The sequence below is a fragment of the Pelecanus crispus genome, chromosome 11 (genome assembly GCF_030463565.1).
Source record: "Pelecanus crispus isolate bPelCri1 chromosome 11, bPelCri1.pri, whole genome shotgun sequence".
In the NCBI taxonomy this organism is placed as follows: Eukaryota; Metazoa; Chordata; class Aves; order Pelecaniformes; family Pelecanidae; genus Pelecanus; species Pelecanus crispus.
The window spans coordinates 22,053,128-22,069,873 of NC_134653.1; the positions used below are offsets into that span (position 1 = coordinate 22,053,128).

The following is a 16,746-nucleotide window of genomic DNA, read 5'->3' on the forward strand; positions in this document are numbered from 1 at the left end:
TCTTTCCCCCTGGGAAGGTAGGAGCAGGAGGCAGAGCCAGGCCCGAAGCATGTATGGAAGCACAGGCTGCAGCCAGATGCACATTCGATGGCAGAGAGCTGCTGTTGCATTAGGGGCCAGCACCTCCGTTCCCATACTGGCCACCCCTTCCCCTGGAGCTGGAGGGGTACAGCTGGGGGCACTGCCCAGCTGCAGTCTTCCTGTCTGTAAGCAGGCAGGGATCAGTGAGGGACAGGTCCTTGGTCCTTCCTGCCCAGCAAGGACACAGCTTGCCCCCCGCCAGCTGCAGGCCTCACCTATGGGTGGGAGCTGTGGGCCACAGCCCCTGCTTCCCCCCTCTGCCCAAAGACTACACCTGCCTTCTACAATCCATTTATTTATAGAAATTCAACATTAAAACCACACCTGGGAGCCAGCACAGACCTGTGGAGTACAGCTCTAGCCCCTGGTGTCCTCACCACCCCATGCCAGGCAGCTTGTGGGCAGGACAGCCCAGGCCCTGGCACAGATCCTGCCTTCCCTCCCTCACCAGAGGAGGGGTGTGCAGCTTCTCTGGGGTCTGATGCATGGCCAAGGGGGTCCATGACTGCTCTACTGTGGACATGAGAGCACAGCCTCAGTGCCCCAACTGGCACACTGCAGGCACAAGGGGCAGCCTACCACCTTACTGCCGGAGCTGGGGGTTGGCATGCAGCAGCCACTCAATGGTTTCCAGCAGGTAGGCCATGCCGTAGTGCCGGGCGATGTTCTGGAAAACGTTGATGTGCTCCATGAAGGTCTGGGGAGAAAGGAGCAGGGAGGGGAAGAGGCTGCCCAGCACCCTTGGGCAACAGGGGGCTTCAGGGGGGTGGCTAGGCAGGGCTGGTGGGGCAGAGAGCAGCACAGCAGGTCCCACGGGACAAGCAGTTAGAGAAGAGGCAGAGGAGGAACAGGGCACTGCAGGGCTCCTTGCTCCTAGAGGGACAGCTGCTGGCATGAGGCTGGGCTAGGCAGGAGGGTGCACGCGTACCTGGGAGGAGATGGTGAGAGTGAAGTCTCCAGCACAGTTGCAGTACACAGGCATGTGCGTCTCCTTCACACCATGACACTTCTTGCACACCTGGAGGCCAAGGAATTTTACGTGGGCCAAGAGATGAGGCCCAGCCCCTCTGCCAGGGGCAGAGTGAATGTGTCCAGCCTCAGCCACTGGGGGGATAGGCAGAGGCAGAGGAGACCCGCACTCACCAGGTCCTGCAGCACAAAGGCCATCAGCTTCTTCTGCAGGGCTTCCACCAGTGCTATTTCAATTGCATCAGAGTTGTACTGTGCCTGGCAGTTGGAGCAGACCCAGCTGGGCAGCACCGACCCATCCTAGGGGCAAAGAGAAGGGAGGTGAGCACCAAGAGTCCCAAGCACTGGGATGGTGTAACCAGTTTCTGGAGAGGGCGGAGCATCAGCCAAAGCCAAGGGATGCTCAGACCTGTCACAAGCAGCTAGAAAAAGAGGTGAACAGAAAATGGCCTTTAGGTGAGGTTACCACTGGCAGCAAGCAGAGCTACAAAGCAAAGGGGTTGAGAGAGAATGTGGGTAATGTTATTGACTGGCCTCCAGCATTGACATGCTGGGCCTCTGGTGTCCCCAGGAAAAAGGCTGCACCTGGGAGAGGGCAGGGTCCTTGCACAGGTCCAGGTCCCTGCAGAAGTTGCAGTTCCTGCAGATGACTTCAGGGAGCACGTAGGAGCGGCAAGGGTCCCGAAACTGGGCTGCTTCTGAGAACTCGCCCACCTCAATGAGGCGCAGCACGTCCCGGCGCAGTTTGTTCACCTGGTTGGTTATGTTGGCATCCAGGGAGAGGACCTACAAGAATAAGAGCCAGGTGAGCATACCGGCAGAGAAGAAAGTGTCCTCACCAGGACAGCTTATATCCTCATGGCCTCATATGGATGCAGGGCAAGACAAACTGGTTGTAGATCACTCCTGGAGGAAAGCTGTGGCAAATCTGAGCCATGGCCAAGGACCAGAATTTGAGCCCTTTCTGCAAACCTTCAGAAAAGGGGCTTGGCCCATGCTGCTGACCTTGCAAACGTATTTGATGAACTCCAGAGCCGGGTTGTTGAGTGGCAAGTAAGAGCCAGGCAGCACCGGGAACATGTCTGAAGGCTCAGTGGCATTACGAGAACCAGCCATCTTCTTCTGGATCTTCTGGGTGATGGTGAAAAAGCTCTGGGCAAGCTCATTAGCCACATAATCCTGCGAGAAGGTGATCATGCCTAGAGAGACAGAACAGAGAGCTCTTGAGCTGTACAGTGGCATATGGAGACAGTAAGGTGGGTGGCTCTCCACCTGCACCAGGTCTGCCCTGTGGCTTGGCACTCACCGGGCATGGCCCCCATCTCCCGCAGTGCCTCCTGGGACACCTGACTGGTGCTCTTCCTCTTGACAGGGGTGTTCCCGGGGGCATTGCGCTGCAGCTCCTTCTTCATGCTGTGGTACATGGCCACAATGTAGGCTGGGGAGACACAGGCAAGGCTTCAGCTCCAGCCTGTGCCAGCAGCTGCCCCACTGCAGGCTCTCTCTGGCACCGGGGAGGCACAAGCGACCTTGTTCCCTCCCTGGGACAGCTCACCCGAAACGATCATCAGAAAGTAGCTCTGGCAGGAGGCAGCCTGGGGCAGGAACTGTGCGATGTTCCAGCTGTTCTCCAGAAGCTCCTCCACATTCTGTTCCCCTTCCTCCTCCTCTTCTTCCCCTGCCACCTCCTCCTCCTCCTCTTCCTCGCTGTCCTCCTCCTCCAGTACTTGCCTCTTGCTGGTGTCCTTCTGGAGGAGTCAGCGATATCACAGCAGTTCCTCATGCCCAGCCAATGCCTCCCCTATCAGCTCAACGCCCAGCACCCTACGCCTGGGCAACTGAGTGCTTCCATCTCTTACCTCCCCGTAGTGGATGTGAGAATCCACTTTTCCCTTGATACCTCCATAATTTGCTGGATCCATCCAGAGCAGGAACTCCCAGCAGCGGGAGAAGGAGATGGTCAGAGAGTGGAAGATCTCCTTGGAGTGGATACTGTAGGGAAGAGACTGCAGTCACCCACAGCATCGGCATTGTCCCTAGTTCAGATCCTTCTCTATGGGACACCGCAGGGAGGAGGTTGCGCTGGCAAGGAGAGAAGGGGTTCCCCTCTCCCATCCAAGCACTGGTGCGGACCTCAGGGGAAGCCATGCCCAAGGAGTCTTGGCTCCCTATGCTTGTGTCAAGGTGCCTGTACCATGGCTGGGATGATGAGAGCCTGCCAGGGGATGAGGTGCTGGACACCTCAAGTTCTCCTGAAGGTCTCATCTGGATTGAATCCTATGAGTATTCTTGGAATATTACCTATAGAGGACAGCTAAGGGACAGATCCCTACTCCAGGCAAGACAGCAAGAGAAGTGGGCAGCCCTGTCCCTTCAGTAGCTTTGCCAAAAATGAAATTCAGTGCTGAGGCCTATCAAAAGGCAAAAAAAAAATCAACATTCTCCTTCCTGGCCCTGAGCCCTGCCTTGGCTCCATCATCCAGGAGCCTCACCTCCAGGCCCAGCTTGGCAAGCACACCCCACCTGTTGATAATGTACTCCATGTAGCTGATGGCATCCTCAATGCACCGCTTCTTGGTGCACAGAATGATCCGGTTGAAGTTGGCGTAAACTACTGAGGAGCCCAGACGCTTGAACTCAGCCACGAGCCTGCAGGCAGGACACAGGAGTGGGAGTCAGCAGGCAGGAAGGCAAAGCCCAAGGAGCAGATGCAACCCATGGAAGACGTGCTGATCCAGCACAGTCAGGAGTCAAGCATGTCAGCAATCCCATGCAAGGGAGCTCACCCAAACAGTATGGGAGGTCCAACCTACTGCCCGCCTCACTAGAGGCTGTGGCATTGAGGAGTGACTGTGGGTGCCAACAGTGTCCTGGTCATGAATGGGGAAGTGACAGGCATGGCGTTAAACAGCCTGGTGTGCTCCAGGTCTCACTTACTGCAGGAAAAGCTTCTTCATCATGTTGTGGAGCATGCGGTGCAGTGCTGGGTCATAGAGCAGGGAGGAAGGAGAGCGGAGCCAGCGGTAAAAGTGAATGACCTGGTTGTCTGCATAGACGTTGTGATACTGCGTGATCTCCTTCACCCAGTTCACCACCATGCTCTTCAGGATCCTGCCAGGGAGCAGAAACCAGCATCACCCCACCAGCCACAAGCGACCTGTTCCCCTTTCCAAACCGGGACATGTTTTCAGATACACTCGAGGATTCAGAGTGGGAACGCTGCCAGAGCAGAGATGTGTGAGCCCTCGGCACATGAGCCACAGGGTAAAATATGTGCTTCTATAACCTGGTAGAGCATGAAGAAAGGAGAAACAGGAAAGGGCAAAGTCTTCACCAACATCCCCATACATCTGCTGGCTGAGCCACCAAGCAGTTTCGAGCCCAGGATTTTCAAAAGTCTGTTGGAAGAAAGATGCCTGCCCTGCCCTTGAGACCTGAATTTATATTTAGAGCACCCCACAAGCCCCATTGCTGGCACAAGTCTGGGAAAGGCTAAAGCCAGGAGGCAATGAGAGGCAGGACCCCCGAGGGGACCTGCTGGGATGGAGACCTGATGCTCCACCTCCTGCTGGCTCCTGGAGTCATACCTGAAAGTGTTGGAGCAGAGGGCAGTTTCATCATAGCTGGCTGGGATGTTGGCAGCTTGGTTCCCTGTCACCATGTCTTCTAGGGATGCTTGCTGAATCACGTCAAAGCTGATGCTCATGCTGGAGCCTCCTTCCATGTCATTTATGTGGTGGGACTGCAACACTGTGTTTACAGCCAGGCTCTGGATGTCCAGCTCCAGACACACTAACAGCAAACAACCTCTTAGCAGGCAGGCAGGGCAAAGGACCAACAAGGACACCCTCCCTGCCCCCTTGCCAGAAATGCTTTTCACAGTTATAAGGGTGATCTATAGGTGTTGCCACACTGAGTTGGGGAGATGTTTTCACAGGTGTGACTGTCTTGACCAACACTTGCCTTCCAACAAGACTTGGGCCTACTAACCCTCTCGGGACCACCATTTTCTTTTTTTTTGAAGCTGCAGCAGAGGAGCTCAGAAGAACTGACTACCACTCAAGCTGCTTCTGCCTCTGAGAAAGACCTGTCCTAGGATCACCAGGGATGACCAGTTGAGCTAGTCTCTCCTTGGGCTTACACACTGCAGGTAGTCTTCCGAGTGCTGCTGTTGGTGGCCATGAATTAGGAAAGAATCTCCATCTGGATGCCTGCACACGTTGCCGGTGAGACCTCCCTGCCCCAGGACATACCCCTTGCATGCAACTTGCCCAGATGGCTGCTGAAACACCAAAGCTGCTGGTGACTACTGTCAACACAGAGACTCTCTGGAGACTGCATCCATCCCTCTACAGGGCTTGCGGAGCAGGATTCAGCTCTGCCCCTGCTCAGTGCTACCACCCTATTCCCTCTTTACCTGTGGAGTAGCAGCCAGGGTTGTTTATCTCCACGGAGGCTCTCTCATCAAACTCCATGACTAGGCGGTTGTCATCAGCCTCCTTACCGCCCAGGTCTGGGCGGGCTGTGGGTGAGAGCCACAGCAAGTGGTTGTGACGACGGAGGTGGCGTGAGAAGAACAGGTCAGAGCCAAAGATGGAGATGTCATCGGGGAGGTTCCCAATGGGGATGTGGTAGTACCTGGAGCACAGAGAGGCGAATGGTCATCAGGGTGAGCACAGCTGCAGAGAAGACAGGGACCCCTGCCTGTCCCCTCAAGGGACGAGGCAGCCTCCTATGGTCCCATCAAGGGCATGGCAGCCCCAGGGCTTGGGCACCTGCTCATCTCAAAAGCCTGGGAGAGGCAGGTGTCCAGGTTGAGGTAGTGGCGGATCATGCGGCGGGCGGCATGGCGCTGCCAGTCCAGGACTGAGTAGCTGATGTCATCTACCAGCCGTATTGGGACCAAGGGGAACTCCTCAATGATGGGGATCCCACTTGCCAGTCGTTTCAGGTCCCAGTTAGACTGCACAGCGACCAGTGTGGGGCCCCGGCGCTCGTCCTGCACAAAGGAGAAGAGGACATGTCCTGGTGCACCTCTCCAGTGAGCGCCTCTGCTCAGCAGGAAACCAGCAGTGCCGGATGCCCTGTCCCCACAACAGGTCCCCATGATGGGGACAGCACACCTCAGCACTCCTGAAGCGCTCACCTCCATGCAACCAGCTCTCCAGCTGAGTGCAGGGATGGGGGGAGATACTGAGGTGGCCTCGCTACTGGCACTGCCTTAGGCAAGCCACCCCAAGCAAGATAAAGCCCTTGAGCAACACCCACTTCTACCCTTGACCTTTGGGCCAGCAGCTACATGCAGATGCTGTTGGAACTGGTGCATCAGTGCCTTCCACAGTGTCCTCCCCTTTCCCATGTGCCTGCATGGACAAAGTCCCACAGGGACCTTCATCGCGCCTTCATCTCACCTTGTAGCCCAGCAGCAGCCGCTGGATGGCTCTATAGACGGTCTTGGGGTCAGTCTCAGCACGCACTTCAAAGGTGTGCTTGTCCGGGGGCAGCAGCTCTTCACCTGCCTTTTCCAGCAGTGCACTGCGCTCCGCTGAGAAGAGGGTGGTGAGATTCGGCATCTGGTTGCTGCGTACCTGTGCCCAAGAGTGACCAGGTCGGAGGGGGGTGAGAGGGACCCCGGCCTGCGTGGTCCCAGAGGGGTCTCCCCCTCCATGCATCATGAGATGCCTTCCACCAAGGCCTGACGAAATGCAGCAGGGATGTGTGATGAACAGAGGAACCTCCTGCTGCCAGACCCCCATCATAGAATCATAGAATGGTTTGGACTGGAAGGGACCTTTAAAGGTCATCTAGCCCAACCCCCCTGCAATGAGCAGGGACATCTTCAACTAGATCAGGTTGCTCAGAGCCCCATCCAACCTAACCTTGAATGCTTCCAGGGACAGGGCATCTACCATCTCTCTGGGCAACCTGTTCCAGTGTTTCACCACCCTCACTGCAAAAAATTTCTTCCTTATATCCAGTCTAAATCTACCCTCTTTTACTCTAAAACCATCACCCCTTGTCCTATCACTACAGGCCCTACTAAAATGTCTATCCCCATCTTTCCTATAAGCCCCCTTTAAGTATTGAAAGGCCACAATACAGGCTCCCTGGAGCAGTCTCTTCTCCAGGCTGAACAACCCCAACTCTCTCAGCCTGGCCTTGTAGGAGAGGTGCTCCAGCCCTTGGATCATTTTTGTGGCCCTCCTCTGGACCCACTCCAATAGGTCCATGTCTAGATGCAGTACTCCAGGTGGGGTCTCACCAGAGCAGAGTAGAGGGGCAGAATCACCTCCCTCGACCTACTGGCCACACTTCTTTTGACGCAGCCCAGGATGCAGTTGGCTTTCTGGGCTGGGAGCGCACATTGCCAGCTCACGTCCAGCTTTTCATCCACCAGCACCCCCAGTCTCCCAGCCTCCAAAGTCCCACCTTACCTTGTCCAGCACAAAGACAGCAGCTTTGCGCTGTGAGGGGATGAAGAGGCCCAAGAGCACCTTGCTGCCCTGGGAGCTGTGGTAGAGGTAGATGTGGCGAATGCTTCCTATGGACACAGAACACAGAGCATCAGTGGTACCTGCGGGTGCCAGGTGGCCCATGAGCAACTCTCCCAGGGTGCCTCACCTGGCTCCAGGTAAGTGAACTGGGCCAGCGAGCACATCTCCAGGTGCTCAATGTCAAAGGTTTCAGCCTCTCGCCCTGCCAGGTGCCTGACAAGCTGCCTGCTGACCATACACACGCAGCCCAGGTGGATCAGAGCACGGAGAAGGAGCGGCACCTGTAATGATGGGGGAGAGATGTGATGGAACAACATTCTGCTACCAGGCTCCTCAGGGATTTCAGACCTAGAACAACCTGGCTTAAAAACCACAGGTAGGACATACCTGAGGTGCCTCTGACATGAGTTTAATATTATCACCCTTGCCAGTGCTGGAGATACAGAATAGGTATCTTAATTCTTAATTCACAAGTGTTCCTATCTAGCCCCAGATCCCACCACCTTCAAGGGAAGCAGCAGTACTTTGGAGGATGTGTGGAGCGATATCTGGGCAATCTTGCAGTTCTGCAACTTGTGGTTTGACACCCCCTCAAGACATCTGAACCACCAGATAATCAGCACAGTGGGAGATCCACCACTGATTTGCCATGTTTTATTAACCCTACAACTGTAAACTCCACCGCTGCAGAAAACTCCTCCTGAATGACTTGCTGGGGAACCTAGTCCCAAAACAGTGAGAAGCAATAAACATTCCTTGCCTAATCACAATTCCCTCATGCCAGTTTTGATTTTATAGACTGCTAGTACATCCCATTTTCAGATCTCTTTAGCAAGCCGAAACATTCCCATGTCCCATCCCTGCAAGGAAGCTGTTCCCTCCCTCGCATCTTCCTCATCATTCTCCTGTATTAGTCCTGCTACATGTTTTGGAGACTGTGCTCAGAATTGCAGTGCAAATGTTTAAAGATCAAGACAGATCTTTCCTTGCCCAGGACTGTGTCCAGCTGGGTTCTCTGTATCCCTGAGGACAGAAACTCCACAACACTCTGGGCAACCCACTTGACCACCCTTGCAGGAGAAGTTTTTTCTAATGTTTATGCAGAATTTCCCATGTTTCAGTTTGTGCCCACTGCCTCCTGGTCTCTCCCTGGGCACCACTGAGAAGACTCTGGCTCCTCTTCTTTATTCCTCCCATCAAGAAGGCCCCCTGAGCCTCTTCTCCTCCAGGATGAACAGACCCAGCTCACTCAGCCTCCCCTTGCATGACAGATGCTGCAACCCCTTGATCATCTCACATACTTCTATATCTTTAAAACATCACCATGCCCCTTGTTTTACTTCAGTTGCTAATTTTAATTTCCTCTTAGCTAGCTGCTTCTTGATTTTACCTAGTCCCATTTATTAACACTACAGTAGTGCAGAGGACTCAGGTTTGCTCCCAGAAGATCTCCTACAGATATGATGAATTTGTGTACATGCTAGTCACTTCAGCAGAGTAATTGAAAGTAAGTTTTGGGCGCTGCTTACTAAACTAAGAGTTGTGCCTTGCCCTGTGGGACCTTTATCCAAATTTTCTAAATGCAGAAATTTAAGGTGACTAAAAATAGTTTCTTTCATCGTGCCGCACTGTAACACTTTCCAGGCTATACCAGTAACTTCAGTAGCTGAAGTCTTCCAACTTTATGGTGCTCTTTTTGCCCTTGCAGCCTTTTGCATCTCAAAGCATTTTGTAGTTAATGGCACCACCACTCACACCAAGCTTGTCCTACTTAGGCAAAGATTTTTGATCTATAATAACTCTACATTGCATTTTAGTAGCAAATTCACTTGCCTTTATGCTTTCTTTAACATATAGCTCCACTCTTACAATGGTGCAACCTACTCTGCCACTTCCATATAGGTCAGGTCCTGACACTACAGTATCCTCTTGATTAAATTCCTATCACCAGGTTTTGAGCTGCTGAACAAACCAGTGTCCTCATTAGAAGCAGGCACCCCACTTTCCGCATCTTCATTTTCAGCCTTTTAGCATTAATAGCACTGGTACATTTAGTTTTAGCTTGATTGCTTTGTACTAAACTTTTTTTAGGTTGTTCTTGCTCTTCCCAAACTTTCAAGTTGTATCCTATTCTTCTTTCTAAAGCTTTTATAACCTTGTTTTAAAGGTTATAAAAAAACCCACCCAGACAGGTGTTGTACATAGGTATGACTCCAAAAGTATTGGGGTTTCCCCCCATCTTTACTCAAATACCCCTTATCTTTTCTGGTTCGAACACCAGCATGCTGGTTCTGCTTTGATTTAGAGGAAGATCACCCTTTCTGCTTAAATGACTTCTTTCCCCCAAATTTCCTACCTCCAAATAAACCAAACCTCCTTTCCCTGACATGCCTTAAACCACATGCTGATACTCAGTATCTCTGTCCATATGAACGTGGGTATATTCCCAGTACGCCGCTACGCAGGGCCTTTGATTTTTGGTGTCTCACCAAGCTGTTGAATTTTTAAGTGCCAGGTGTCCTCCTGTGCCACTGGCACTCAGACTAATGAGCTACCACTCAGCAATCCTTCAAAAAGAGCACCCAGAGGAGTTACCTGTGTCTCATACACTCCCTCGATGTCTGGAGCAGAGAGGTCCGCATTGATTTCATTGATGTGCTCTTGGTACATGTCTTCAGGGACAGAGTATTCATATAGGTTGTAAACTAAGTTTGAGCGGGGCAGGATCCTGTTCACCTGCCGAGGCAAGGGACACGCTTAGCGGGGCACGTCACACCATGCAGCACTGCTGCCCGGAGCTGAGGCACTTCTAAGGGCTGCAAGTAGCTGGGGTCTGAGCCAGCCCAGCTCCTGGTGCTTCTCTCTAAGGAAATCAGTAGTTTATGCTCATGTGTGTTACAAATTCCCATAACAGAGAACCTGCTTTCTGAGCAGGCTGGGGTTAGCAGAGGGACCAGGGACTGGATGAGGTACATCTGTGGAGTGGGAGAGCGAGGCCCTGCAAGGCAGATGCTTGTAATATCTGCTTGCAGCGGAGGTGAAATGCCTTATCTCAACGCAAGTGGCTGTTCCCCCTTCCAGAAGGGGCAGGTCCTCACCCTCCTGTAGGCTGCTCCCTCCTCTGGCTTTGGGACACGCTGGTTGACATAGAAGACCCGGGGGATGCTCAGCCTGATGCAGTGCAGGTCGCTCCCGATCACCGCCCACAGCCTGAACAGCCCAGGCTGGCTGGTCTCAGCAATCTGCAGGACACAGGTACAAATTTAGAGTTAGTGGGGAGATCCAACACATTATCAGTGCTTACGTCTAAGCTGTGGAGCACTTTGCGGATCTGTGTGGCCAGTTTTTGGCCACAAAGAGAGCAGGGGGCTTAAAGAGTCATTGGTCTCAGTGCTGGAATCCCCATGTCCTGCTACTGTCCCAGGGCACCATGGAGAAAACTCACTGCCAAGGCTGGCCAACCAACTCAAGCTGACCCTTGATGTCAGCCACGTCACTCTGACATCCTAGACTAGCCATTCCATCTCAAGCTCATGCTTGCACAAGGGCTGCCTGCAGCTCTGAAGGCCTTTCTGGAAGATGAAGTAGGTGACAAGGGGCTGGGCTCAGATGGCCATGCGTAACGAGGATTTGTGAAAATGCCTGGATGGCACCACCAGGTGCCATCTGTGTTTGTAAGTTGGCTGCTTCCAGGCATCACTGGAATCCTGTGTCCATCACAGGCACACTGTATCCAGTGCTGGGCTCCCCAGTACAAGAGACACATGGACATACTGGAGACTCCAACAAAAGGCCACAAGGATGAAGGGACTGGAGCATTTTTCACATGAAGAAAGGCTGGGAGAGGTGGGACTGTCCAGCCTGGAGCAGAGGAAGCTCAGGGGGATCTCATCAATGTATATAAATGTCTGAAAGGAAGTGCAAAAAGGGCATAACCTGGCTCTTCCCAGTGGTGCCCAGTGGCAGGACCAGAAGCCAATGGCACAAACTGGAACACAGGAGGTTCCCCTCTGCACATCAGGAAACACTTTTACACTGTGAGGGTGACCGAGCCATGGCACAGGTTGCCCAGGGAAATTGTGGAGTCTCCCACCTTGGACATACTCAAATGCCATCTGAACACTGTCCTGGGCAGCTGGCTGCAGGTGGCCCTGCTTGAGCAGGGGGTTGGACCATATGGACCCCAGAGCTGCCTCCAACCTCAGGGGGTTGGACCAGATGGACCCCAGAGCTGCCTCCAACCTCAACTGGTGTTCTTATGGTTCTGTGACTACTGCACAGTGCTGCCCATGGGCTGAACGAGAGCTGCCCCACTGGCAGATCTACACGCACATCCCAGATTCACCACCAAGAATGACCATGTGGAGTCCTGTTTCCATAGAGACATGCATGAGCCTGAGGCTTTGCAGCCCCACCTGGCCTCCCCAGGGTTAAAACACCAGAGTGACGCTGGGGTCAGCGGTCCCTAACTTCAGCATTTGACCACAGATAGTGTAAACGCGAGGCTTACGCCCCAGGCTGCCCTCCATGGCAGGTCCCCTCGCTGGTACCTGCACGATCTGCCAGGGCAAGTCCAGAATGCTGCGCGCTGTCCTGCGCAGGTAGCTGCCCAGCCCTTTGGAGAGGGCATCGCGGACCACTCCTCCACCTGCTGTCACCCCGCCGTCCTCCAGACACCGCCTCTTCCGCCGCTCCCGCCGCTGCCGAGCCTGCAGCTCCCACTTCTTCTGGTGGTAGCGCAGCCAGACCAGCTGCTCTTCCTGAGTGGGGTGACAGTGCACAAGTCAAGCAAGAAGCTTGACAGCACAGGCTTCCCCGGCCCCCAACACCGTGCCATACAGCCGAGTCCTCCATCCCCCAGCCTCACATCACGTTCCTGCCCCAGCTGTGAAGCCACCATCACCCCTCTTTTCTCCATCAGTGGTTATATTTCTCCATCTCCTGGTTATATTTCTCCTTGTAGCCCTGAGCCATGGGCGTGCAGAGGGTTTCAGGAGACCCACAGCTCGCTCTGGGCAGCACCCAAGAAGCAGCACCCACAGCCCCAGGGCATCTCCTGCTTCACCTACCTTGGTGGTGCCCAGGGGTGGAGGTGGACCCAGGATCTCTCGCCAGGATTGAGATAGCTCCAGGTACTGGGACATCTGTTGGCTTTCCTCTGCTGCAGGGACTCGCTTCCGCTTATTTGCGATGGGAACTGGTGGCTGAAGGGTCTTGGCAGCCCCAAAGTCCTCTATGTCACCAATCTGTGAGCTGGGCATTCCCTCCGTGGGCTGGTTGGCGAGGACCTGAGGGAGCAAGGACAGCGGGAGGACATGGATTGCAGGAGAAGAGCCCCACCAGCACAGCCAGCACCCTTTCCTCACCCTCTTTACCTGTCTGTGGCTTTCCAAAGTGAAGAGCTCATTGATTTTTTTCTGTTTGTACACATCATTCTTCTCCAGGAGTTTCTTGTGGAGCCAGTCTGGGTGCCGGACCCGCGGCACTGGGTTCTTTACCTGGAGAGCATCTCCAAATCACACCGAGTCCCCCGACCAAAGCCCTCCTCCTGTCCCTCCACTGCCCCGTACCTGCTGCAGGGCTGCTGGAATGGTGATGATTTTCTGGATGGTGCTGCCCAGTCTCTCAATGTAGTAGTCCCAGTCCAGGATCTGTGAAGAGAACAGAGCTGTGAGTAGCAAAGAAAGCTGAGCAGAAGGCCACCAGACACACGATCAGGCATCTTCCTGGGACCCCTGCCCCCAGCACCCCGCTTTGTGAATGCAATTAGCCACTGCCCAGGTCATGCCTCCGAAGTGACAAGCCCTTGTCCCAGAGCCAGGGCCACCCACAGGGATGCCCCACTCACCGCACGGATGTTCAAGTCCTGCAGCGAGGGGCTCTTCAGCCATTTTCGGAGGTAGTGTTTGCGCACACTGGGCTCAGCTTGGAAAATGGCGAGGGGGATGGCTCTGGGGAAGGCAGGGAAGTACTTGTTACCCACCCAGAGCAAGGTCCCAGCAGCACACGATCCCCTCTCCCAGCCTGCAGAGACCCTCTAGGCTTCTCCTCCCATCCCTGCGAGGCTGCCACACAGTGGTTGTACAGTGTTACACTTCTCTAGTCTTGCTCAGAGTCTGAGCCAGCAGACAGGAGATCACTTGGCCACACCACACCAATTCACTCACCTCCTGCTACCCTGCCCTTCCCCACTTGGTTACCCCCACACTGTCAAAAGCCGTGGCCCCTCAGGATGAGGTTACCTCTCAGTGACCGGAGACCCTTCTGGTTTCTTGGAAATGATGAACTGGCAGCTCAGCCCCGCATCCTTCACCATCTGGTCCCCCAAGAACTCTGCCAGGCGCTTGGCAGTGCTGATGGAGGTGGACTTCTGCTCCCCGTAGTCCTCTAGCTTGCGCGACATGGACCGATTCTCCGAGATCAGCTCAAACAGCTCCGAATCAGGCATGTTGGCAGCCTGAAAGGGAGGAAAAAAACCCCAAAGCTAGCAAGAACCTAATGATCAAACCTTGCTGCTGTCAGATACAGAGAGCACCTACACCCAGTTGGTATGGCTCTTTACGGGGAACCTGCGAATTGCTCCCTGTTACAGCTGCCAACATGACCTACTGAAAAGAGAGAGCATGGGTTTGAGGCTTACATCAGTTTATGTCATGGCTGGGCTGTGGCAGCACTGCTTTGTGTTGTGCCTACAAAGTAGTTGGGCTGACCAAGAACTTGTTGTACAAGGTCATTGCAAAACAGAAGGACCCAGCCAGGCTCTTGGTCCCTCTCACCCCCCAGTTTCTTCTGTTTTCTCTGCTCTCCCCAGTTATTGTATAGCAGATGTCTCTGTGTTCCTCGTAGAACACTCTGCAGGCAAGTTCCTCCGTCATTCTGTGCCTCAGCGAATGCCCCTAGCCAACATCCTTGGGGGATGAGGGCCACCAGACCAGCTCCATGAAGGATATGACTGGAGAAGGACACCACTCATGCACAGTTACATCTGAATGAAGAACCCTTGTATTAAGACAGTAAACAGCAGCCCTAGAGAATCAAAGCAGCAGAGATAAGATGGAAAGTGACCATCAGAGGCACAGCAGACCACCTGCTCTGTGCAAGCCAAGTCCACCCTCCCCACAGTGCCTGGCCAGCTCTGACACTTCTCTGGCTCCATCTCGGGAGCACAGACATGCTGAGCTGCATTTACCTTGCTGTAGAGCACATCCAGCCAGTAATCGGCCACCTTGGCCACAGAAGCATAGACCTCCTCCAGGGTGCTACCTTTCAGAAAGGCTTCAAATACAGAAGACTGGAATATCTTCACCAGCTGCAGCTCTCCCCGGCGCTTCACCTCAAATCCCTTCAGCTCGGCCAGGGACCCATCCTCATTGAATACTGCATACCTAGGAGACACAGTGTGGGCAAAACCTGGCCTGTGCCAAGGGACATGTCCTCCAGGATCCTGCTGGTGTCCCTCCTGCCAGGGTGCTTCTCCCCATGCCACCACACCATCATGCGGCATGTTCAACAGAGCTGTGGTGCTCAGCACTAGGATGATCTCAGAGCATCTACAGCTGCTCTACCAACCGTTTCAACTCGGTCTGCAAAAGCACATCAGCTCACGTCCCACCTCATCTATACCAACTGGGAGAATGATCTTAATTGCACATGAGTAAAGGGTGGGAGGTGAGAGACTGGGCAGGGAAATGGAGGAAGATATTAGGAAGAGGTTTAGAGAGAAGGAAACTTTGTCAGCTCAGATGTTGGCAAAGGGGTTCAAAGGAAACTGGATGTAGTCATGATGACTATAGGAACATTCATCCCTCTCTCCTTTTCTCTTGCATTTTTTTTTGCATTTCACAGCCCTGCCAATTATTTCTATGTCTCGAGAAAAACCTTATGGGAACATCAGCTAAGAGAAGAGAGGGGATACTCAAACCTACATCACTTGGCCAGCCCTTCTCCCACCTGACCACATTCCTGTGGGCACAACCTTCTCTTCCTCCACTGACAATAGTGCCTGCCAGCCACCTCCAGGATGTTTTGGTTGGAGAGTGACCAAGAAATAAGTGCACTTGCTAACATCCCCAAACTACAAGAAACCAAGAAGCCCTGAGATAAGTCCTACAAGCAGAGCCTGCTCAGTGCTTGGCATCACCTCGACTCCTGTGGCAGGGACTCACTGCTTGCAGAAAGGCACTGACAGAAGACAGTGGATGCTGGAGCTCGTCCAATGGGGCATTAAGCACAAAGAAGCATAGAGTTGTAAGGACAGAGGGTGCTGGAGGGCAGCGAGAGCATTTACTGGAGCCAGACCCAGGTCTGTGGGCACCCCTCTAGCTAGTGGTTGCTACTGCTCTAGCTCGTGTTCCTATTTAGGAGGCTGCAGAGAAATCAGTGAAGTTTGAGTACAATTATCCTATAATGTGACAGTAATGGCAGGACCTGTTCCTTCTTCCAGATGGAAAGGGAAGGGAAAACATCTAGGAGAAGCATTACTGAAGGTCTGTGAACTCCTGAGAGATGGGAAGACAGGAACCGGTGAGTTTAAACAAATTAGGTTGAATATAAGCAGTATTAGAAGTCCTCAGAAGGAAAGTCAAAGTTCTCCTGCACACCTCAAAGCCAAACAGGGAGATGGTGTCTGGTCACCAAGTTGGAGAAACGTTGTTTTGCTGTTATCTTCTAAAGTTTATTGCCATAGTATAGCACTGGAGGCAAGTGCATAGCTGGATTCAAAGACGATCCGGTGTAAGGAACTTGCCATTTAAAGCTAGTGAATCAAGCATGCTGCCAGCTCCAGGGGCAAGGACCAACATGCCCCACATGCACAAAGGGAAAGAGACCCTCAATCTGTTACCTGGGGGAAGTGAAGCTTTGAAATCTCACCTTTTCTTCAGCTTCTTGCCCTCCTCCTTGGAAGCTGGGAGGATCATGGCCAGGTATGGTCCATCCACTTCAAAAAAGATGCTATTCTCTGAGCGTGTGATATAGGTGAGAGAGGTTGGGTCCTGCAGTTCCTGGTACTGATCGTTTGTGAAGCCTTCCTATGGGTAGAACCCCAGGAGAACAGCTTCATTCAATAGCCGAGCTGGTTACCCCAGGAGATGCTCCTTGGGCACATCCTGCCCAAAGGGATCACTGAGCACCCCTCTGAAAGCTACAGCACAATTTAGGACTCAAAAACCAAAACATCTGACCTGTCCGTTGAGAAGAAAAA

General features: G+C 53.4%; 1 protein-coding gene across 1 annotated transcript in view; it reads right to left on the reverse strand.

The window, feature by feature from the left end:
- Positions 1–664: 664 nt before the first annotated feature.
- Positions 665–16,746, reverse strand: part of POLE (DNA polymerase epsilon, catalytic subunit) — a 31,279-nt gene continuing 15,197 nt past the window's right edge. Inside the window, exons 23-48 of the mRNA XM_075718928.1 lie at positions 16,416–16,573; positions 14,734–14,929; positions 13,787–14,001; positions 13,393–13,495; positions 13,115–13,195; positions 12,920–13,042; positions 12,614–12,832; positions 12,095–12,304; positions 10,643–10,786; positions 10,140–10,280; positions 7,672–7,825; positions 7,485–7,591; positions 6,462–6,638; positions 5,826–6,049; positions 5,468–5,688; positions 4,638–4,842; positions 3,988–4,161; positions 3,574–3,699; positions 2,910–3,042; positions 2,606–2,798; positions 2,357–2,488; positions 2,056–2,249; positions 1,636–1,836; positions 1,225–1,350; positions 1,010–1,099; positions 665–778 (exon numbers count right to left, since the gene is read on the reverse strand). Of these exons, the coding sequence (XP_075575043.1) occupies positions 665–778; positions 1,010–1,099; positions 1,225–1,350; positions 1,636–1,836; positions 2,056–2,249; positions 2,357–2,488; positions 2,606–2,798; positions 2,910–3,042; positions 3,574–3,699; positions 3,988–4,161; positions 4,638–4,842; positions 5,468–5,688; positions 5,826–6,049; positions 6,462–6,638; positions 7,485–7,591; positions 7,672–7,825; positions 10,140–10,280; positions 10,643–10,786; positions 12,095–12,304; positions 12,614–12,832; positions 12,920–13,042; positions 13,115–13,195; positions 13,393–13,495; positions 13,787–14,001; positions 14,734–14,929; positions 16,416–16,573 (4,161 nt within the window). The remainder of the gene's footprint in view (positions 779–1,009; positions 1,100–1,224; positions 1,351–1,635; positions 1,837–2,055; positions 2,250–2,356; positions 2,489–2,605; positions 2,799–2,909; positions 3,043–3,573; positions 3,700–3,987; positions 4,162–4,637; positions 4,843–5,467; positions 5,689–5,825; positions 6,050–6,461; positions 6,639–7,484; positions 7,592–7,671; positions 7,826–10,139; positions 10,281–10,642; positions 10,787–12,094; positions 12,305–12,613; positions 12,833–12,919; positions 13,043–13,114; positions 13,196–13,392; positions 13,496–13,786; positions 14,002–14,733; positions 14,930–16,415; positions 16,574–16,746) is intronic.